The following is a 23508-nucleotide window of genomic DNA, read 5'->3' as shown; positions in this document are numbered from 1 at the left end:
ATAGAATCTATAGCATTATTTCCTTTTGAAATTAAAATACATTATCTAATTAATTAATATAATCTAAGTAGCAGCTCAGATATAAAGTTTTTTGTTGCTGGAGACTGTATCACATTTACAATAGCTGATGGTCTTAAGTACCTTTTGAGGCAGGTCACAGTCTGAGGGGCTGTGAGTGCTAAACAGATCCTGCACTTGCAAGGAAAAGAAACAACTGCATGGTCACTTAGTGTGGCTCTCCCGAGGAAGCAGCTCTGCCACATTTTGTCACTCCCATTTCCCACCACTTTGCCATTGTGCAAGTGCAAACAGTCTCAATTCCAGCTGTTGCTCCAATAAGTTAAGAGCTGATACTCTCTATGTCAAGACCATTGTCAGTTCCACAACAGAGTGGGAGATGAGGCTCAAGCCAACAGGCACTGAAATCATAAAGCAGGGAGTGTGTTCCCATCCTGAAATCCCCCTGGCACAGTCACTTGGCCACCAGCCCACTGTGGTTAGACTTCTACCAACACTGAAATTGAAGGCAGGAGTCAGGCAGAGAGGGAGGGGGATGCTCTTCAGCCAATGAAAAGGTGAACTTCGAAAGGGTGCAATGACTGATAAAAGATACTGTTGGATCAGGGTAAGCATCACCTGCTCCTCCTCTGAGACGTAGTTCCTCTGGAAAAAAAAAAAAAAAAAAAACAAAAAACAAAAAACAAAAAAACAACAACAACAACAAAAAAACCACTCTTCAGAGACCTCAGAGCTGTTGAAGTATCTAAACTGGAGTTGGTGCCCTACAAAGACCCACCTGGTTTCCAGCTGCTGCCCCAGGAGGTCTCATCCTGCCCCTGGGTGTCCTAAAGGTCCTGTGTGCTATTTGTCAGGCATGTGGAGACATCTTGGACATCCTTGAATATCCCAGATCTTCTAAAATATCTTTAGATAACTGTTTAACCCCCTGAATACTTTTATATTGTCAATTTAATTTCATAAGGAAATTAGATTTTTGATGATTAAATGAGCTTTTGCTAGGTTATTGAGTACAAAACAGCTCACCACCAGCAGAAGGTTGCATTTACAATAAACTATAGCAATATCAAAAATCAAAATGATAGAGCAAAACTTGTTCTTACCAAATAGCTGACAAACAGCAACAATCTTACAGCTTGGAAATTTAGGGAAGACATGTTCTTTAATCTCAAGTTTCTGATTTTCAATATTCACGAGTCAATAGTACTGAGATGTCAAGCACTCAAACAAATGGTCTGTTTTACCTATCTACATCATTACTCAGTGACATTTTATTTTCAGAGCTGTGGGTTGCAAAATGTTTCTTAATTATATTTATATGTGACTGCAAGCTAGAGAATGTAATAAAATGAAGCTTGCTGAAAGTGTTATGTTCATGTGGGTAATAAAAAAGATTAAGTATTTTAACTAAATATGCTTTATAAAAGATGTCAGAAAAAAAAAGGCCTAAAGAATGCATTTGTAAAGTTTTGCTGAGTGTTTAATTTTTAATACTTTCTGTATATAGGCTGAAGAAGAAATGCAATCCAGATAGTACTTTGATCTGGAAAATATCAACTTGGCAGGAGCAAGAAAACCAAGGGACAACAAAGATTAACCTGTCCTCACCACCCTAGTATATGCAACTCATTCAGCCTCTCCATCCTAACGAGAGAAATGATCAAATATCAAATGCCACAAATCCCTCTAAAACTCCTCAGATGTTTTTCCTTCCTGCTGTAAGGATAAAACACAGAGAAAACAGTACTAGAATGGAAAGACTGTAAATCCCCTACCACGTTCTGGTTTGATGGGATTTATATTGAAGTGTATTGCTTGCAAATGCAACTCAGTATTTTCCCTGCTGAAAAATATTCTTGGAGAAATCTATTTCTTTGCAGTTTTAACTTATCACCTTCCCATCAAACAATGGAGCATGAATGGTTCCTACACTCCCAAGGGCTTCCTGTCTTCCCAGATGCTGTTTAGTTTGGTTTTGCAGGAGGGATCTGGCCCCAGAACAGTGAAAGGAAGTCAAAGCTTCTTGAACCTGCCAACACACTGGAATGTTTTCTGCAACAGATGATGATAGTTTCACTTTTAGATAGCAGAGGACTGGAAGATAGCAGAGGACTGGAAGGAAAAATCTCAGTTCATGACAGCAGTGCTGGCAGCTCTTTCAAACTACAGGGGGCAATAAAGTCCGCAGAAATCACGCTGAAATTGCCATGCAGAAGCAAGGCTCCTGCTAATCTGTTGGGGAAAAATATCTACATATGGAAATAATTTGGAGTGATGGGGACTGTTGGGGTTTGTCATTGTTTTGTACCTGTTTTATGTACATTTGTGCATGTTTTATGTACATCTCAGTTTAATGTACCCAAGTTTATGTTCCCCAAAATGGCTTCCCTGGGCCCTGTCCCTCAGACTCCATTTTGTTGTTTACCCTTTATGTTATATAACCCTCTGCCTACCCTCCCCGGAGACAGTCCCTGATTGGCCCGTCCTTCCCGCCACAGGCCCTGTCCATCACCCTCACCCCCCCATGTCAATCTCCCTGAGGCCTGAGCCTAGGGATTGGCTGGGTCCCTTCCCGCCTTTTCCCTGGCCTCTCCTGAATGGTTCACCCCTCAGCCTTGCCACTCCCTGGTTCCCCCTCATTGGATGTTGACGCTGTTACCACACCCACTGATTGTACTATATAAGCCGGTGCACTGAGTTGCTCGGGGCTCTCGCTGGAGTGCCCGGGCGAGAATAAACTTCTCCGTTCCCAACCTCCCCGAGAGTCCCTCTCTTTCTTCGACACCGGCTTCGTGGCTGCGGATCAGGTGCTGGCCTAGGTGGAGGACCCCAAGCATTTGGTGTACTGCCACGTTGCGCACAGGGCTAGCCTATCGGGCAAGCGCACGGCGGCAGGGGACAATTTGGTTGACCTTGATTTAAGTTCAGAAGTCCATAACCAAGCCAAGTTCCAGTAGCTCTTGGTGGGATAATGTATTCAGTTTGTTTGGCAAGGTTTGGGGAGGGGGGAAGGGCGGGACTGCAGGGATGTTTTTTGTGAGGAGCTGCCCCTATGTTTGATAGAGCCAATGCCAGCCAGCTCCAAGTCCCACCTGCCACTGGTCAAAGCTGATTCCATCAGTGCTGCTGGTGTTGCCCCTGAGATAACAGATACAAGAGGGAACAAGTTGCTGCAGAGAAGCGAATTACAGGCAGAGAAGTGGGAATATGTGAGAGAAAGAGCTATGCAGACACCCAAGTAAGCACAGAAGGGGCAAGAGGTGCCCCAGGCATGGGAGCTGAATTCCCTCAGCCCCTGGTGCAGACCGTGGGGAAGCAGCTGTGCCCCTGCAGCCCATGGATGTCCATAATGGAGCAGAGACTGACCTGCATCCCCTGGAGGATACCCACACCTGTGCAGGTGGATGTGCCCAAAGGATGCTGAGATCCCTTGGGAAGCCTGCACAGGTGGGACTTGTGACCCCATGGAAAGCAGCCCATGCTGGAGCAGGTTTTGTGGCAGGACTTATGACCCTGTAGTGTACCCATGCTGAAGCACCCTGTTCCTGAAGGATTGCACCCTGTGATAGATTAGGGATTTAGATTTTTCAGACATGCCAATCCACACTTTTCATTGAAGACTGACACATCTTCCTTCTCAAGAGTTTCCTTGAAAACTGGAGCTGAAGAATTTTTCTAGGGCTTCAATTCTGCAGCTGCCTCTTGTGCAAAGTACTTACTGAATATGGGCAATTTTAACTGATAGGGATTTTCTATAGGAAAGACTGAGTGGAGATTATATGTCTGATTCTAAAACAAATAAATCAATAAAGTACCAAATTGCTCCTTTCCCCACTAAATATTTAAGAAGAATGAGCTCTCCACCTGAAGTGGAACACTAAACTTCTGGAGAAGTTTGGCAGAGACTGATAGTCAGACGTGCTGAGTTTTGTTCAATCCACAAAGTCAGAGGGGACAGAAAGCTCATGGCAACTCTGAGGACCAGGACTGTAATCAGTCCCATGCTTTGCAGGGTAGAGCTCAGATTCAATCTCTGCAGTCTTTACTCTTGGTTTTTAATAGGACAATTTAGTCCTTGGAAATTTGGTCTGGGTCATTGTAAAGTGACTCAGCCCTTGTAGATACACCGTGTACTGCTGAGTCTCACAGTGTAGATCTTCAATTCCAGACTTCTTGTCTATATGTGAATTTTCCAACTAGGGCATCACTTAGAAGATACTAATAAATGCTGCTGCTACTCAGGGACTCTTCAAGGGACTCAGTGGCTGCTGTGGCAGAATGGTGACAAAATTTTATGCTGCTCTAGGAGAGGAAATCCAAGTCTTGCCTGGGAGCATGAGGATGGTCATTTAAAACCAGACCAACCACTTCTGAGCACCTGTTTGCATGAGCAGGGAGTCAGCTTGAGCTATGAGCTGCCTCACATCTTGTGTGTCACTGGTGATAACATCATTTATTATGCTATCGCAATATACTAACTAACTTTTGCTGCACCTCCAGCTCTGATTTTAGATGGCTGTAGTCCAGATTTTAGACCATGAACTTAAGTAAAACTTGAACTATTCAAGATGGAATTTTTAATATTTGCACTCCAGTGATTTATCAGGACATGAGGTCAAAAAACCTGTTTCCTTAGAACTGAGTTGCTATTGAAAACAATCCAAATTTGAATTGAAAATTTAATTTGCATACAAAGCTGTAATGGCTGAGCTTATCCTTGGCAGAAGGATAAGCTTCTGCCAAGGATATAGGAATAGCTTCTCTATTTTAGGACACCTTTTTTGTTTGTCTGTTTGTTTCATACACACTTTCTACAAAATGGAATTAAATGTGCTTTTCCATTGTTAGCCTTGTCTATTTCTGCCATCTCTAATAAACAATTGGCTGAAGCATTCCTGAAAGACAGAAAACCCATTGGGCTTGAATCTTCAGTTAAGAAAATAAAATTCAAAGAAATTGTGGATTGGTTATATTTCAGATGGGTTCTTCAAGTAGACAAATGAAACACTTAAAAATGTTGCAGATTTTCTAATCCATATTTCTAGTTAGGCCAGTATATATTTTATAATCTCATTACTCTGCTGGTACTCCTCCTTGTAATTAACTTCTGAAGTAATTCTTTAATCCTGTCTTTTATTTGCTTCCAGTTGTTATGAGATGATGCCCTACCCTTCAGCAGCAGTACTTTATAGACAGGCTGTTTTTTTGAAATTATGCAGAGCTCAGCTGAACCAATCTGTTGCTTTTTAATATCCAGCTCAACAAGACAGTGAGTCAGCACCCATTCACTTCATTAGGAGTGGAGGATGCACAGGATGAATGAAGAGACATTCAGCTTCCTGGCTCAAACTCTAAATAAATAATCTACAATTTTGGGGTTTTATTTTGTCAGGTTATGTAAAATGTATGAGTTCTTTACTCCTGCAAACACCAAAAGATACCAAAAGATAACAGCTTTACTAAAGAAGCACAGCTTTGTCCACACTGACCTCTCCACTGAGTGACTGCAAAAAAACTATAAAAAACAGGGGCTTTTGTCTCCATGGGATCTCACAGAATAATTTTGGCTGGAATTTCTGGTTTTGATGACTAGCCTGGTGTGGATCTACGGCTGTGTTTGGAGGATCTGAGTTCACTTCTCTGGTTCGTGCTTTCCTTCACCTTTTGGAGCTGTTCCACCTTGCACAGGATATTTAACTGTTCAGCCAGGGAAAAGGAGTGAAACACCCAACGTATCAAGCCCCTTTTGGTCAGACACAGAGCTGGGATGTGCTGTGAACACAGGAGCAGGTACAACTAGAATGAATTGAGTGCCAGGTGGATTGGCTGCTTGGCATGTCCAGCAGCACCGCCACATTCCTGGTCAGAACTGTGGGTGGAGAAACCAGCCTTCTTCCCCTGGGAAACCTCTCCTCTCTCCAGGGTAAAGGTCCCACTGCTGTGCTGTGCTGGTGGGCAGCAGCCCTCACACCTCCTCTTGGCAGGCTCTGTGACCACTGCTTTTGTTCAAAATGCCTCAAATGGAAATGAAATCTTCTTGGCTAGGAGCTTTCTGTCAACTCACCATGTTATTTTTTCCAATTAAATCTATTTCCAAATGATTGTGCTGATACTTGCCACAGGGGACATAGAACCCTCTCCATACAAATATTCAAAGAACATTCTTCAGACCATTCACAAAGAGAATTTTTGGTATATCCAAATAGTAATAGTTTGCAGGACTTTAAAGATTTTGTATACAACCATTTTGACAGGCTTTTATACACTGGATTTTCCTGCAAACAGATGTATTTTTAAAAAAATTAAATATGAATTAGTAAATTCAGATAAGAAAACTACCAGAAATACTCCAAACAAACAAAATATACAATGTAAAGAAAATGTCACAATTTTTACTTACTTTCTTTGTTTTCTCCGTTGCCTTCAGTATAGTTATGTTTAAGTCTTCCAGGACAGATAGAACATTTTCATATACTCCTAAGTGCTTTGAAAAATAATCTGAGAGAAGACAAAATACCATATCACCTACAAATGGCCTGAAAAACCAGTATTGCATTGAATATCAGCTTTATCAAGTCTGAATTCTATTATGGCATTATTAAATATTTAAATGCAAAATAGAAAGGAATTACAATGAAAAGAATAATTTTCTTTTTAAATTTTGTACTTTTTCTCTGCAAAATCATTCCTGGCGTACTTGAAATACCTAAATCAGTATTTTCAAAATGTTTTCTTTCAATAAATGAGTTGCCAAATTTACAAAAGAAATGTAAATACCAATTCGACAGCTGAAAGAAATTTCAAAATATCTACATCTTCTTTGTAAACTGAATTTTCAGTCTAATAGTCTACATTTAGTAGTGGGAAATTAAGTTTTCATATGTATGTGGTAAATTTGATTATATTATTGATACAAAAATTCCCTTAGAGCAGATAACATCAAGTGGGGGCTGTTATGAGGTAGGGTTTGGTTGAGAGCAGTTGTTTCTCTGAGGAATGAAGAGACCATGAGTTGGCCAGATAAGCTTCTAGTCCCAGGTGCTGTGATATTTTCAACAAATATGAAGCATGCAAAATTAATTTTAATAAAAATCATGGAAATAATAAATTGCAGGATATCCTTGTTTAGCTTCTCAAAGCAAAGGGATTTTTAGCAGAAAGAGCTGATGGAAAATCAGAGGCATTACAGCAAAAAGAAGAAGCAAACCTGGGAAATCATGACCAGAGTTCCCATTTAGTTGATGTGGTGAAATACAATGGAGGGAAGCACAGGAAGGAAAAAGTATGAAAAATAAATAAATAAAATTACATTAAATCTTAGAGATTGTGTTGGACAAAGCATTTAGACATCAGACCACCTGGAAAAGCACAAAAGTCAACATCTAAATGGCAGACAGGAAGAACAAGATTAGATAGGAGCTTTTTGAAACAATAAATAGCAACTATTTGGGGCTTTTAAGAGGTCAGCACTTCTCAGGGAATCATGAGCTTCTCAGGGGAATCATGAAAACATAAGTTACCAGGAACACTGTGACATGACCTGGTATTGCTGAGAGGTTGAATGAAATTATTTAGGATGGAAATATATTATGAATTAGTACGCTGGATGTTTTTTAGCTTCATTTCTGAGGTGAACTGATATTACCCAGAGCTGTATAATCACAAGCTTAAACATGCGTTGAATAAACTCAATACCAGAATCACAGATGAGAAACATCCTAATGGCAACATCTGAAAGACTAAAAAGGCATTTGAAGCAGCCTGTATTTAATTAAAACAGACAGTAGACAGAGTCAGTGCTGGATTGACACACCCTCAGCCAGTAACATCCATGTGCAACATCCATGCAGTAAATCCCCTGTGGAACAAAACCACTTCTCTTCCTCAGCCAGGTTTACACAGTTTTGGCCAGATGCTCAACCAGCAGAAGTTGTCACAGCCCAGTTCATTTCAGATGAGCCTCTTGTCATATATTTTAAGCCACAGGGTGAGGTGTCTTTTAGGTGTCTTCTTGGCCATGTCACCCTGTGGGTGAGTAAACAAGGTGGTATTCAACTTCTATTTATTCACCTTTTAAAGGTCTTTAACATTGTTGACCATTGGAAAACTTACCAGGCTGCCATCTTTCCCTCAGAAATTCACTGGTGTTGACAAGTATGATTTTTTTTTTTTTTTGGGAGAACCTGCAAAAGCATTTGCAAATTGTTTTCTGCTGCAAGAAGCACTCCTAAATCAGATGCTCTGAGATAAGCTGGAGAACAAACAGGGTGTTGGGGAAATGACTCACGGCTCAGACTGAGGTACAGAAATGGGTAATTGGGCCGAAATCTAGGCCTTGCAGGAGCTTTATTGTGACAATGGATCATAGAACTTGTAAAACTTTCTGTTCTCCCCGGCTTAGGTAGGAGGAAAGTAATGAATTTTCTTTTAGTGGGGTATATGACAAACGTTAAAGTGAGAAACTAACTAGAAAAAATATCTGACACTAAATAAATATAAATAAAATACAAGTCATTTATCATCTATCTATCTATCTATCTATCTATCTATCTATGTACCTATCTTTATGTCAGAACAGATCTTGAATCTCAGAGAGTGTGAAATACTGATTAGGAAAAATACTTTCAAAGTAAATTCTGCACATAGGGGATGACAGAGTCTGGAAAGATTATAAATTCATCTGCATTTCCCCAGTTCTCTGAGTGGAAATTATTTTCTGTTTGAGCTACAAAGATTAAACAGAAAAAAAAAAAACAACAAAAAAACAACATGGCATGTTTATTTGCACAGAGCTGCTGCAGGCACAGATTATGTGCTTTCCCAAAAAAGAACTTATCACAGAGCTCTTCTGTGTCAAGATTGCTGGAAAGATAAGAATATAAAAGGTTAGTGAGGTTAGTAATTTTTTTGTTGCTGTTGTATTGGTAAACAGTGCAACTCAAATATTAGCCTGACTGGGAGATGAAGCCCCCCTGCCTGGGCTGCAGCAGGAGATGCAAGTGCCTGGCTCTTGCTGGCCCTGCCCTGCTGCCTTAGGGCAGAAGGCTGCAGCCTTTCTGCAGCTGGCTGCAGGTGCAGCTTCCATTCATAAGCACATTCCCACTGGCACTTTCCTACTCACTGCAGACTCACTCTGAAGTTCAGCCTTTGTGCATCATGATGCACTCACTGCTCCCCAGGCCTTACACGTTTGGCCCAGTTCTGGCGGGAATCCATCTAAACATCAGAAATGTTTGGTTTGGGTTTTTTTTTTCTCCACCTTTCTGCCTATACTGTTCTTCTGTGGCTGTCATGCTGGACAGCAAGGCTCAGAGAGCTTGACCTTCCATGCTAAAGAAGAAACCCAGTAACTTTCTCCTGTTTGCAATCTTTGTTGTGCAATAGTGTTCTATGGGAAAGAGTACAGAAGAAGGATAAAACCAGACATAATTCCTAAGGCTTTCTGGCCATGCAAGACCATTTCACCTTTACTAACTTTGGCAAAATTAGTGATGTGAAAAGTATAGATGTACTGCCATATTGCCATGCCAACATTATATAAATGCATAAATGCAGGGAAATATTCTATTCAATTCAAACCTGTTTTCTTGAAGCAGATTTTATCTTGATCAACTTTAAAGTGATATTTTCTCTCATAAGCAAAGCCTTAATAGTTGAAAGAAGAAAAACATTTGACCTACAGCTCATTACTGAAAGTTAGCATATTGCCTTTCTTCCAAGGAGGAAAATAAAAAGATTATTAAAGAAACTTAAAAGCATGAAGTTCCTCTTTGAATCATTCTGAGGGGTGAATATTGAACAGCTGATTGCACTTAGTATTTTTTCACTTATCTTTTTAATGGAATTTTTAAATTGACCTTTTAATAAAATGATGACACAGTACTATCTTAAAATCACTTTCTCCATAGCTAACTTCTATACATCTGGCTTTTATTTCACAAGGGAGACAAACTGATACAAATTACAGAATCCTGGATTATCACAAACTTGCATACTCAGGGCTATAAAAACTTATGAACACTTTTAATTGATAATGTAAATAAGATTTTCACACAAAATTTGTTAATTGAAGGTGATTCTTATCTTCATTCGAACAGGCCAAGTTAGATGGCTGCAAATGAGACTTGCACCTGATTTCTCCAATGACCTTGGTGGCAGCTATAAAGGAATTCACAGTCTATAAGAACAAGTGCTGAAGCTGTGAAACTCAACTCTTAGGTAAACAAACTATGTGATGGAGAAAAATGTCTGCAACTCCTTAAGGCTGTTTCCCACAGATAAGTACACTATTATGATCAAATGTCTCCAGCCAACACTTCTGCACTTCAGCAGTCAGTTTTGGAACAGTCCAGATGTTCACCTCTTCAATGCAAACTGAAACCCTGAAAGCTGGGAAATTGCCTGAGCCAAAGAGCCTTGACAGGCTATGATGTGGTTTAATGACAGGAGTTTGCTGTTATAATGCCTGCTCTTTTTTCATCGTCCCTGCATTTTCTGCTCTTTCACATCATCTGTCCTAATGACTTCATGTAAAAGACACTTCTGCATTTCTTAATGCACAGCTTGATAACTGTGTTTAAAACAGCCTTTTGCATTGTTAGACAGTCAAATTCATGCTCTTTTAAAATTTTATATTTAAATCCATCCATTTAAATTCATTCCATTCCTTCTTCTTTTGCAACATCCTCAGCACCATGTTAGTGGCATAGGGAGTGGCTCAGAAGCTTTCAGCATCCCTGTTTTCAACAGGCTGCCTGTACTATTGACAGGAGTGGCACAGCTGCAAATGGACTACCAGTGAAAATGGAAAAATATTCAGGTGCTGAATTCATTTCCAGTTAGAATTGGACACCTGAATAACCAGAAAATATTATCCAAAACATTTTATGCAGCCTGCGAAAAAACACAGAAAAGACATAAAGAACATGGATTTCTGTCTAGCATGCTCAGTATTTCCTTCTGTTATAAATACTCTTGGAGGCTTCATTGTTCTTGGCATCCTGTTTGAAGGGGATACTGTTCTCAGCAGGGAAGCTATAATTTTGTGTCAGTGATTATTTCGTTCTCTTGGAAAGAATGACATGCTGCTTCAAAAACAGTTGTGAACAAACCTAGGAATTCTTTTGCTGCTTACAAAACAATTTTGAGCTCCCTGCAAGGTGTTACAGAAATAATTAAAGAAATTTGGCAAGCATTTAATAGTACAAGAGTAAGGTGCACACCAGAGGGCTGTTTCTGTAACTCAGATTTACAGCAGACACCTGTTTCTCATTTCAAGGATGCTTCTGCTTAGACCTATAATTTGGCAATGCTGAACATGTTATTAACAATATTTGCTGCATGACTCACATCCAAGCACCAGCTCTCCACTCATGATAAACAACCAAAGCATAGGATGAGGCAAATGCATTCACATCACGTCAGAAAGATAATTCTCAATTTGCTTTCTGACTACTAGATGCAGTCCTTCTACCTGCCCATGTCTAAAATGTTCTCTAGCTAAAAAACATGAGCTATTTTTAAAGGACTATTACACTGAGCAGTCCTGATCACTGAAAAGTTGATCATGTTTATGGGTCAGTGACAGAAAAACAAACAAATTCACTTGAATGAAAACTTGCAAAAGTGTTTATTCATGGTACCTCTGGAAGTGGTCCAAATTGTAGAATTACAAAGCAGCTGTGCTCTTGTTCTGCCCACTACAGTTAGTTGTGCACTGAGGGCAGCCAGGGAGGAGAGAAAGTTAAAGCTATTCCCCTCATCCACTGCTGTGGGTCCGTGGATCCATCCACTGACCGGACACACATGGTTCTATGGTACATAAGGCTCCTCTAGGCAGAGGAACCAGCAGAAGAGCTACGTATTTTCCTTGGACCATAAGAAGAGGCAATATCTTACAGAGCGTGGAGTCTGAAATATAAAGCAGTTACTTTATTGAAGAATTCAATACTATATGAAAGACTTTATGAACTAACTTAATTTAGGAAAATCATTGCCATGAATTACAGCTGGAGATGGATAACGCTTTCTTCTTCAGCTCGCTCTTCGTTCTCAGATATCAGGATTTATTTCAAAACCTTGGACTAACTATCTTTTCAGACCCATTTGTGTGTCTTTTTGCTAAATTTGGTTTTAGAGATGAGGGTTTGATACTAGTATTGCCTATTGTTAAGTAGAAACATATACTTTGTGAGTAAAAGGAATTATGAGTTATTTAAACCATGCAAGGGTAGCTGAATAGGCCTCCAAGAATAGACAATCTCAGTCAAAAAGCTGTAAGGTCTTTGCAACAAGAAAGTCTGTGTACCATCTCACTCTAAGTCAGCAAAATGAAGTAACTGCTCCAACACTACTGAGGGTGTTTTGCATATGAGACCTATGTGCTCACTTCCATTTTAAGGATTTTTTGCCTCACAGCTCCTTTGCAACAGCAAACAACACCTTTTGTTCAGGTTTGTTAAAGATTTCTTACCAGTGGAGGCAAAACTGCTTCCAGTGGGATGCAGTGCTGCAAGAAGCTCAGGCCTCTGGTCACAGAAAAGAGAGAAGAGGAAGAGGAGGCAGAAGTGGGACAAAGCTTCTGTCCCTGGGGAGACAAACTTCTGATGCCCCAAGGACACTTCTGCTCTTCAACCCCAGACACATCTGGACTGTGCACCCTCTGGTCTCCCAAAGGCAGCAGCCAGCTTAGCTCTCTGGGCTCTGACATGGGCAGCGGAGTCACAGCTCTTTTGCTATCCCACATTTTGCTTCACTAAATAATTGCCTAGTTTGCTTAGCTCCAGGCTAAGTGATAGTTCCAGAATCACCACTTACTGCTCTGCCTGCGGCAGGACTAAAGGAGAGAATAAAGGTGGAGTTTTTTTCCTGACTAAGAACTAATCTGAAAAAACAACCCTCTAGTCCTTTGCATCCAGCAGTGATTCATAGGCATGCAATGACTACATAATTGACAAGTCACCTTAACCATCCCAGCCATAACAACCTTTGTGTTGCGAAAAGAGGCTTAATAATGCTATTAAAACTTGTGGTGTAGGCCAAAATTCGTAGAGCACTGTACAAGGGCTGCAGAGCTATGATTTTTTTGCAGAGTCTGAATGACACAAACCTAAATGAGAAAATGAGATGCAGCATCACGATGGCTCTTCTGCCACAGAGAGCAAATTTTAGTGTTTTCACCCCATAGGAGGGGATAATGATGCAATTTCTGATTTTGTCACAAAATGATTTTAAAAAAAAAAAACAACCTCCAAAACCTTGAGTTTGGTGTTTTTTTTTTTTTTTTTCTTAGACAAAATAAAGTGTTTACTTTGGTTTCTTACACTCCTTGGAAATGCACAGGAGCAGTGTCACAGGTTGAAACAGTATCACCCTGCTAGGACATTAGAATTCTCTAGAAAGGACAGGGACCTATGGCAGGTTTTGGATTGACATGCAGTTCTGACCACACAGAGAAAGGAAGGCAACTTTTGGTAATACCCATATAAAAGCTGGAGCTGGGTTCGAGATTTTTTCTTTTCCCCTCCATCTGCTGATCAGGTTAACATCATGGGCAGCTGAGGAGAGCCTGGCTTAGGCTACCTTGGGCTGATTTTCAGGTGTGAGCATCTTAAATGCCTAATGCCTGGGCAGCTGAGCTGAAGCCCATGTGAACAGTACCATGTCTTATGTTATGAATAAAAATGGGCAGAGAAAATATTAATCTCCATAAACGCCTTTATTAATCAGCTCTTATTAATATTTGCCCAAGGGGTTTTTGGCTGCCCGTAGTCGCCATGGAGGAGGAGGGCTTTATCAGCTCTGCTGCAGGCAATTCAACGGAGCTGGAGGACTGGCCCTCGCTGGGAAGCAATCCCAGAGTCCTGACAGTTCTTTGTTTTCTCCTGTGGTCTCATCTCTGGTTTGGTCTTTTTAACTTACGGCTAGTAAGCAAAACCGGAGAAATTAGCTCTTCTGATTCTGTAGGGTCTACACGGCTGAGCATTAGTTCTTATCCGTTTTAATTTTACTTGGTTTTTATTTGATAAGGGTTTTTTTATGTTAAATTTCATCCCGAGACGCTCCCGGAGTCCTTAATTTGCATGCGGGATTAGCCGGGGCGGGCACTTGGAAGCTCTTTGCGGCCACGTGGTGGTCTTGCCGCAACAATGGCGTTTTGGGGGTCTCATGCCGCTTCACAGCGGCGGCAACGTTGTGGGGGTTTGGGCCGGGGCGTGGGAGGTGGGAGGTGGAACGTGGCACGTGGCAGGCGTGGGTTTCTTTCTTTTGAAACGGTGCAGCTGCGGCGGCCCGTACGGGGAGCATGGCAGCTGCGGGCAGACGGGGCGGCCGGGGCTCTTTGCGCCGAACCGGGGGGGCGCGGCCGGGGTTTCTCCACGCCGAACCGGCGGCGGCTGACTGCGGGTGGCTCCGCGGGCTGGACGGCCGGGGAGCATGTCAGCTGCGGGCGGCTCCGCAGACCCTGGGTTTTCCCCCCCGCCGGCTCCCGGCCGCGGACGGGGCTGGGGAGGGGCTTTTCCGCGGCGAACCGGGGTGGGGACGGGGGGTTTCTCCATGCCGAACCGGCGGCGGGGGCGGCCGGCTCCTCTCCCCTCCGCTCCGGCGGCCGCGGCCGCGGGCGGGCTGCATGGCAGCTGGACGGCCGGGGCTCTTCTCTGCGCCGAACCGGGGGGGGGGACGGGGCGGCCGGCTCTCTACCCTCTCTCTGTCGGTGGCAGAGCCGGCGGCTCCGCGGCCGGAACCCCCCGCGCTGAGCCTCGCCGAGGCGGGCGGCTCCGCTGCGGCTTCCTCGCCCCGTCTCCGACCCGGGTGGGGGGGCGCGGCGCCCGGCGTCCCCGAAGGGAACGGGCCCCTCCCGTCTCCAAGGTGGTCTGGGAGGAAGGAAAGCCACGGAGGTGGCCCTCCACTGCCACATCATAGGACAAACACCCCAAATTTTATTTTTATCATCTTAGGTGCCAGTTGTTTCCCTGCCCATGAGGGAGCCTTGGACAGTTGCTGACACACAGGTGTGCAAGCGTAGGTGTGTCTCCATAGTGCCACGCTCCATGCCTATGTCTGCTGTGTGTGCAGCATCACACACTCCACAAATGCCCAGCATAAGCTCAGTGCTGCAGCTGGCCAAGGCTCTCAGATCCTCACCAAACTCTTCTCTGGCTTGTGCACAGTTTAACTTATGTCACACACAAAGGTTTAATGGCACCTCCCTACCTTTAGGAGGTTGCCTGTGCCCCAGGCCCTCAACAGTTCTAGTTTTCCTCCTACCTTGTAGCTAGGGTCCTGACTAAGGACTTCATTTTACCAATGAATAAAGAGAGAAAAATAAGTCTGATTCCCCCCAGACTCCTGTGAGTCAGTAATCAGTGAAGCATTTATTGCACTATCTCTCTGGCAGTGCTGCAGACTAAATCCCCTTGAGATCTTCTGTATATCTCCTAGTTTTTAACTTCGCCAAATATTATCTTCTGACACATTTTCCCAGAGGATACCATTATGGTAAAACAATTTCCATGGAAGCCATGAGTGGGGAGGAGGGAAGGGTAAAGGATAAGAGTAAAATCAAGGTTACATTTGCAATGACTTTTGTGAAAACTTATTCACTAAACCATTAACCATGTCAAGGATTCTTGCACTGCTGAAACATGACAGAGTTGACATTAAAATTAAGTAGGAGATGATTTACCAAATCTTCTGAGACAGCAGACTATGTGAGTCTTCAGCTCCAAAATTACTTCAGCTCCAAAATTACTACAACCTGCAGACCATGTTCTCCATGACCCTCCTTGTCAGCACAAAGAAAGTCTTGTGGTGTCTTTGCAGCACTTGCATTTGCTCCAGCACCCTTCCCAATGGTGCCATCAGCCTGCAGAGCCTTAGTAAGCACTGTGGAGCTTGGAGCTCAGACTGGGGGAGGAGAGAGGGGTGAGGAACCACACTGGTTCATCCTCACAAACCTCCTAAAAGGTTAACCCACATTTCAAATAGAGTACATTGAGATTTTCTGAAATGTCAGGACAAGCACTGAGGCAGGTCCAAACTGACATAACATGGATATATGTCAAATCAGGACACAAAGATAAGATCTTCCCCTTGCCCCTTCCTGCTCACAGACATGCACTCATGTTGGTTTAATTCTTACTCTGGGGACCTGGCTCCTACTCAAGAAACTATGGGGATCGACCTTGACCTCTGGAAAACTTAAAAAGAACCTAAAGTGTTGCCCAGATGCTTAGAGTGTGTTTATATTGGGGTTACCTGCAAAACACAACCTATTATGAAAAAGGGGAAGAGAATCCCTGTACCAAATCCAGATTGAAGCTTAAGTCACTGCACTTGATTTCTTGCCCATATTTGTTTGGCTGAGGGGTTTTTTAAGGGTCTTTAAATACCAGACACTACTTTGCAGTAGAAGAAAATGCATGCTAGGAAACAAGAACCTGGAGATGTGGCTGTAACAGCCTAGACCTGATCTCTTCTGCATCAATGCAAAGACTTTCCTCCCACTGGCAGAGTGTGGGCATCTGAGTGTGGATCCTCTGTAACTGCTTCTTTATACCACTTAATGGTGTGTGATTGCCCAAAGGTTTAATGACATCCTGGAAAGCACAAATGCAAGTGACTCTTAGTGGCAGTCAAATGCCTTTCAGCTTTACAATTGGCTTTCAGTTTCACTCTGAAGTAATGACAATATTGGAAACTGCACTTACAGAAGGATGGTTAAAAGCTACCCCCCATAAGCAGTCACCTTGTACTAATTACATGTCAGGAATGCTCATTGTATGGCTTAATCAAAGTTTACCTTCAAGAAAGGTAAAATATCACAGCAGTACTAAAAGATGGAAAAATAAATTCCCTTTCACATAGATAGACTACTTCACTACTTCACTTTGCATGGATACACTATCTAATTTGGTTGTCTTATGCATTTGTTTCTGGCTGTATCCAAAGGAAAAAGGAAGTTAAAAAAATTAGGCAATCAATTTGTACACTGTGTCTTTGGTGGTATTTATTTAATATTTCAAATGTTATAGAAAGGTAAGGTAATTTTAAAGAGAAAGAAAAAATATTACACATGTAAGTACATTCATCAACTGCAAAATATATGTCCAAGTTACATAACAAGGAACTACCCTTAGGTAATGCAAATTTTCAGTAAAAGCAATGATCTGTCATGAATGAATAACCTGTGCTTTAGGGTCTAGAAAAATTGTACATTTAAATTCATCCTGTCATAATAAACTCCTATTCAACCTATGCCTTGGAAACTTTATGTGGCAGTACCTAATTCTTACCCATCTGTTTCCCCTGCTGATTATGCACTAATTGACTCTTCTTTTACTTTGTAAGAAGAGAACACCTGACTGCTTCAAATAAAAAGGTGCAGAGATCCTAGTCAGTCAGGCAGACACAACCTGAATTAATGGGAAGTTAAACCCTCTGTTATTTGCCCTGCTATCACATTGGAAATGGTAATTAGTCATTTCAGCAGTCTTCCAAGGCCTATCTGCTTTGTGACAAGCATGTTGCATTATCTTGGATTGATCTTTTTAAAAGTTAATAATCTAAATCTCACTTCAACAAGACTGACATTAGGGCCTGTGTAATAGTGGGGTTTAATACCTGCTTAATTTAGTTCCCTTAGAAGTGTTAAGCCAGTGTAAATCTTTCATGCTTTGAATATTTTACTGAAAAATTGCTGCAGCATAGCTGAGAAGGGTATTCAAATTTCCTGAGTTTGTGGTCCATGGCTATCACCCCCAGGCCACATCTTCTTTTTCATCTTCAGGCTTTAAAGTACAAAGACTTGTGCACACACACAGACAGTGAGGGGTTTTGAATGCTGGCAGAGCTAAAGGATTTAACACAGGTGGAAACAACCCAAAGTCTGCTCTTGTGACAAGCTGGTTACAAAATCTTGAGGTACTCTCAGAAATGACTAAGGGATCATGATATGCTTCCCTAGACATCTGTCCTAGGCATTTACACGTGGTGCAAATCACTGCATAGTCTCAACGCTTACAAAATATTTCTAGGATAGGAACTACAGTCTGCACTTTGTAAATTGTGAAGCGAAGAGAAGATAAAAGATTTGCCCAGAGTTTGACAAGTGTCTGCATTTTAATTGGATAAGAGAGACAAAATAATCTGTGGAAATCTCCCACTAGCTACAAAATTGAGGAGAATTCTTTGCCCTCTCCTACTGAAAACCATCCATAAACTACTTCTGAGTTGCATCATTTCCTTTACATTCCTTTAGATATTTTTGAAGTGAAAACATCTAAAAATAGATGGTTTGGGGATTTTTTGATATGTACATGATTCTCCTAATGCTTACATTAAAACACTTCCCAAGGTTCAATGACCATTTTGCTACTTTTCTTAGCCAGCTCATTAGTTAGAGACATTTTACATAACCTGCCCTTTTCAAGAAATGCCAGTGAGTAAAGTTTTTGCCTCATTATATCTGCTCCATGTGATTTCCTTTTTTTTTTTTTTTTTTGAAAGCTATGCTAACAAGGAAATTATATTATACTGGCCAAGCTGTCTCTCTTTGCTGTATCCATCTGATATTTGGCCTGTGACGTTTCACTGACAGGTTTCTCAAAAGCTTACCAAAGGGTAAGGGAAAGCCTTTAAAATATATTTGCCTCTGTTAAATATCAAGCCTGGTAGAATACTTTTCAGCTGCAAAGTCACCCTAAAGCCTTTTATCAGTTAAAGACTCTGTGAAAAAACACTCAAAAAGCTTCTTGTTGCTGCCTTAAATCCAAGTTTCAAGTAAGTTTTCTTACCCACAGCTAGGTTCTCCTTCTGTAACAAATGTTTATCCATCTTCTGGTTCAAAAAGGTAATTTAGTAGCTTGTCTTAATCTTCCACCTGCTTCATTCCCTGAAATACATGAAAACTGAACGCTTCACAGTATATATTCTATGACTTTTGTCCCTAGATTTTTGCCAGGCTTTTTTTGGACAATGAGAATGTTCCCTTTCTAAGATGGCTGCTATGACAGTTTAATTACCTATTTTCAGTTAATAGCAGCAGCATTCAACAATTGCATTGATTCTTCAAGTGTGCCTATCTACCAGGAGGAAAAACATAATGTTGTCCTCACTTTGCAATATATTTTTCAGATTTATATTTTTTCTGTTAAAGAGAAAATGGTGTAATAATAGCAATAATAATAATAATAATAATAATAATAATAATAATAATTTATTAATTAAAAAAAGCTTTAACAATAGAAAGGAAGGAAAAATAGATGTAGAGCATCTATATTTTTTCTTAGAAAACTTGCTTTGTATCAAGAATTTCTGCCCTTATCAGGATGCTTGCAGACAAATGGAATTCTGGTAAAATAAAACCACTTATACAGAAATGTGGTACATATGAGGAAGGCCAAAGCTGTTCAAATGAACCTGGCTCTGGAATGAGTTTTTGACTCTGGGTCATTCATACCATTCATTGACCTTCTTGGCCATAAGGGCACGTTGTTACCTCATGTTCAGCTTGGTGTTCACCCAATACCCTTTTCTGCCAAGCTGCTTTCCAGCTGAGTGGGCCCCAGCAAATATTGGTGCATGGAACCACAGAATCAGAGAATTGTTTGGGTCAGAAAAGACCTCTGAAACCATTAGGTCCAGTGTTAACCCAGCACTGCCAAATCCCCCAAATACCTCCAGGGTGGTAACTCTCCTTCCTGTCTCCATCACCCCATCCCTTAATCACCTTATAAAGCCTGTAGTGTATTTTATTCCCCACAAGTCCAATAGATTGAGTAGCATTTCTTTTGCTTACTTCAGGACATTATTTTGGCACAAATGCTAAAATTTTGTGAATTCTACTAAAAAACTACATTTAATTTGATTCCATTTCCCACAAAAGCTAGGGCTTGTTCCTCCCCAGAAGCAGGACTTTGCACTTCTCCTTGCTGAACTTCATGAAGATCCTGTCAGCTTATCTCCCTGTAGCCTTGCTAAACCCAACCATAATGGTTATATCCCAAGGGAACCACACCAGCACAAGTACCATGCCACCAGACAGGATGGCTTTTTCAACTCTTTACTATATATAATTGCTTCATTTATTTTATTTCATTTCCTTCTCAACATCTGCTCCAAGTATTCATCTCAGTATGACTCAGTGGAATTGAGAATTGAGGAATTTATGTTTGAGCCTGAAGGAGACCCCAGATCCTTTTCCTTCCATGGTGGGGGAATATAGAAAGCACCCAATTTCCACCCTGTGTTCTCAGTACCCAAAGCACATCTATTAGGAATATGCAAATATTTCAAAAAGCTTTTGAAGCACATCACTTATACAGTTTATAGCCATATGATACAGCCTGGCTTCCCTCACGTAGCTTTCTACATAAACTTGTTTCCTAAAATCAGCCTGAGGTCTGTTTTCCATTTGCAGGTACAGAAAGCGGCACTGGAGTCGTAAGAAGGGGACACTTACTCAGTATTGTGTGTACCAATGGTGTGAAAAAGTTCATGCAGTTCTTCTCCACTCAGAACTCTGTCAGCAAAGTAAGCTCTGAATTCAGCAAAGGACAGTTTTCCATCATCTGAAACAATGAAGGAATGGAAATTGACTTAATTTCACTCATTTTTTCTTTCTTACTTCATGCAGTAGAAGAGGAAAGTAATAAAAGCTTATAGGTCTTCAGCTCAAATGTAGAAACTTTACATTTTGAATGCAAGAGTAATAATCAGCAAACAAAAGTCAAATAAAGATTCATATTTTCCTGTTATTTTAAGAAATTTTAAAGACTAAACTGCAGTTAAGTAATAATTTTTCTAAATTGATTTAGCTTTTGCATGAAGCATAAAGAAAATTTTTATAGCCTAATAATTCATAACTCTTTTTAGATAGCACTAAATTTAAGTTCACATGTTTCTTTCTCTTCCGTCAGTTTCATACTAAATCTCTCATAGGGCACTAAAAAACTGTAGAGGATGACTAAGATGCCCTAAGCATCAAACCAATCTACAGTGTATTGTGACTTAATTTTATAATGGTGAAGAATATATTATAAAGGCAATATCTAAACATTGTAACTGCATGCAGCACTACAGCAGGTAGATCTGAAGAGCAGAGCTGAGAACTTTCCTTCTTCTTTTATTTGCTATTATTCCATAATTTCTTTGACTGAAATATACTGCTTCAGATATCTTGAAGAGGTTTCAAAATTGTACAATTTAAATATCTGCTTCAACAAAATAATTTTGAAATGTTTAATATGAAAAAACAGATTGTAGCTGGAGATGATCATCATTACAATCAAAATAAAATGTCAAGATCTTCAAGAGCCAAATACCGAGATGGCACAAAACTGAAATGATTACCTAGCTGAGAATCTAAATACATTTGCCATTTAGCCCTGGTTACAGAGAAGGAATATCACATATTGAGTGTTCTCACAGCTATGCTTCCTTTGGCTCTTACAGATAAAATCAATTGCCTAATCAAACCACCTCTGCAGCTTTATCCTTGGCTGGGAAGGCTGATTTGCATGCAAGTTATACACATTCTCAAGAAACTAGTGACTTTTTGGCAACTTTCCTGAGATAAATATATGAGTTTACCCATAGAACAGCCTAGGGTATGACACAGAATATTAAATAAGTCTATTTTGATCCTTCATGATCATTTGCTTTATCTCAATCCAGAAAATCACTGATCCACCAACAGATTGGGTACTTTAGCTATTTTCTTTAAACTCTCTGTCATCCAGAAGAAGACATTGCCTTTTGGTTCACTGCTGCTTATTCTTAAAACCATTCTGAATGTTACTGACATTGAGTGACAAATCACTGAGATTGTTTCTGGCAAAACACAAGGACTTTTGAACCTGTTTGGCACTTACAGACTTCATACAGTTATTTTTACTAAAAAAAGCTCTGATTATCCAGGGCATTTCTCTGATTTTGTACAAGTGTAATTGTTTTTCCAGAGCAGCTGGGGAGGGCTCAGCTGCCTGTGGCCATCCTTATGCTTCCTCAGTGCTCAGATGAAGCTCAGACCCAATGCTGAACTAGTGCTCCCTATGCTGTTAAACTGGAGATGCCTAGATAATTTTGGGTTTTTTTTCCCCAAAGCGTCAAGAATAGCTTTTATTTTAAAGGCTGTGTCATGTGTCCTCAGCACCACTGCCCTGGGCACACCTCAATGCCTTTGGGGTGCCCAGATAAACACTATCTGGTTTAAGTGCTGCAGAATAGCTGAGCAGAAACCTCTATTAGAGACCCTTCAATCCTTGCCACTGGCAAAGTGACAGGGGAAGGATGAGTAATGAAAGGCAAACTTCTCTGAAGCTAGGCAGCCATCAGGGAAATCAACCTTCAGCTGCATTTGCCTTGGCAATGTTATTTAAGAAGCTGTTTTGCAAGACTTCCTTGCTTTTCTCTGTCTTTTCTGACATCTTTCAAAAGAAGGGCTTCTTCATAAACAGGCACAGTCATCTGTTCTCCTTTGTCTCCTAACTGGCAGAAAAATAAATAAAATGAAATGATGAACAATAAAATCCATCTCACCATCTTGCACTTATAAATTTAGAAATAGATTCACACAATGGTTTACAGGAGCCTCCCTTCAGATTACAATTGTATTCTCACATTTATTTCAATAAAATTCACCTGTCTACTGAATAGATGTTTTTCTGTGTAAAATATGCCCAAGGGATATCCCCCAGCCAGTCTGCTGCAGAAACACCAGTATAATCTCCAGGACATGCTTTGGATAGCTGATGACTTCAGTAGAGAACAGCATATCTGACAGAGGGAAGTCACACACACTCTCTGAGTTGAAAGGTGGTTTCAGGGAGTCAAAAGGTATTGAGGGAATAATGGACAAGGGCACGGATGCATTTGGAGCCTATGTGCACAAAGACAATGGAAACGGTGAGACTGCAGCCAGTGAAAGAACTTACAGGGATATAGAGAAGGACGTCTCACAGAGATGACAGCAAATTCTAGAGGACAACTAAACCACTTCCACTGCCCCCTATTTTGGGCATCTTGTTAGGATTGTAAGCCTTTCTCAGCAGGTAAAAAGTAGTCTTTTCATAGCAGAGGCCACATCAGATGGAGCTTACATGGCTGAATGGCAGCCCTAGAGCTCTTGGAAGAGCCACATGTGAGAGTTTATGGCAATCAGAGAGCAAAACCACACTTGGCTAGAGCTCATCCAGGGGTTTACCTTAGAAGGATGTGAATTGGCAAGTTGAGCCCTCAGCACTGTCTTGGCCCAACAAGACAGTGTCCAGGCTGCCTCCAGGCTGGTAACATGCACATTACCAGGGCAGTGAGGTTGTTTAGGGTCTGGGGCTCTATGAGCACAGATCTCTGCCCTTGCAGGCCAACAATTAACAAAGAACGAAGAGATAACAACAAGTGAAAGCAACACATAGAAGAATTCCCTGTGGCAGAAAGTGCATATTCACCAGGAAAGGTACATCAGGGACTAGGAAATGACTACTCAAATGAAGC

At 41.2% G+C, this 23508-nt stretch overlaps 1 protein-coding gene across 1 annotated transcript in view; it reads right to left on the bottom strand.

The window, feature by feature from the left end:
• NECAB1 (N-terminal EF-hand calcium binding protein 1) overlaps nucleotides 1-23508 on the bottom strand; it is a gene marked incomplete at both ends in the record, with an annotated part of 81357 nt that overhangs the window by 14688 nt on the left and 43161 nt on the right. Inside the window, 4 exons of the mRNA XM_083859909.1 lie at nucleotides 637-663; nucleotides 6419-6516; nucleotides 8855-8880; nucleotides 20477-20585. Coding sequence (XP_083716035.1) covers nucleotides 637-663; nucleotides 6419-6516; nucleotides 8855-8880; nucleotides 20477-20585 — 260 coding nt within the window. The remainder of the gene's footprint in view (nucleotides 1-636; nucleotides 664-6418; nucleotides 6517-8854; nucleotides 8881-20476; nucleotides 20586-23508) is intronic.

The sequence above is a fragment of the Zosterops lateralis genome (assembly GCF_965231275.1).
Source record: "Zosterops lateralis genome assembly, chromosome: 1".
NCBI lineage: Eukaryota > Metazoa > Chordata > Aves > Passeriformes > Zosteropidae > Zosterops > Zosterops lateralis.
The sequence above is the reverse complement of the archived record's forward strand: the minus strand, read 5'-3'. Positions and strand labels throughout refer to the sequence as shown.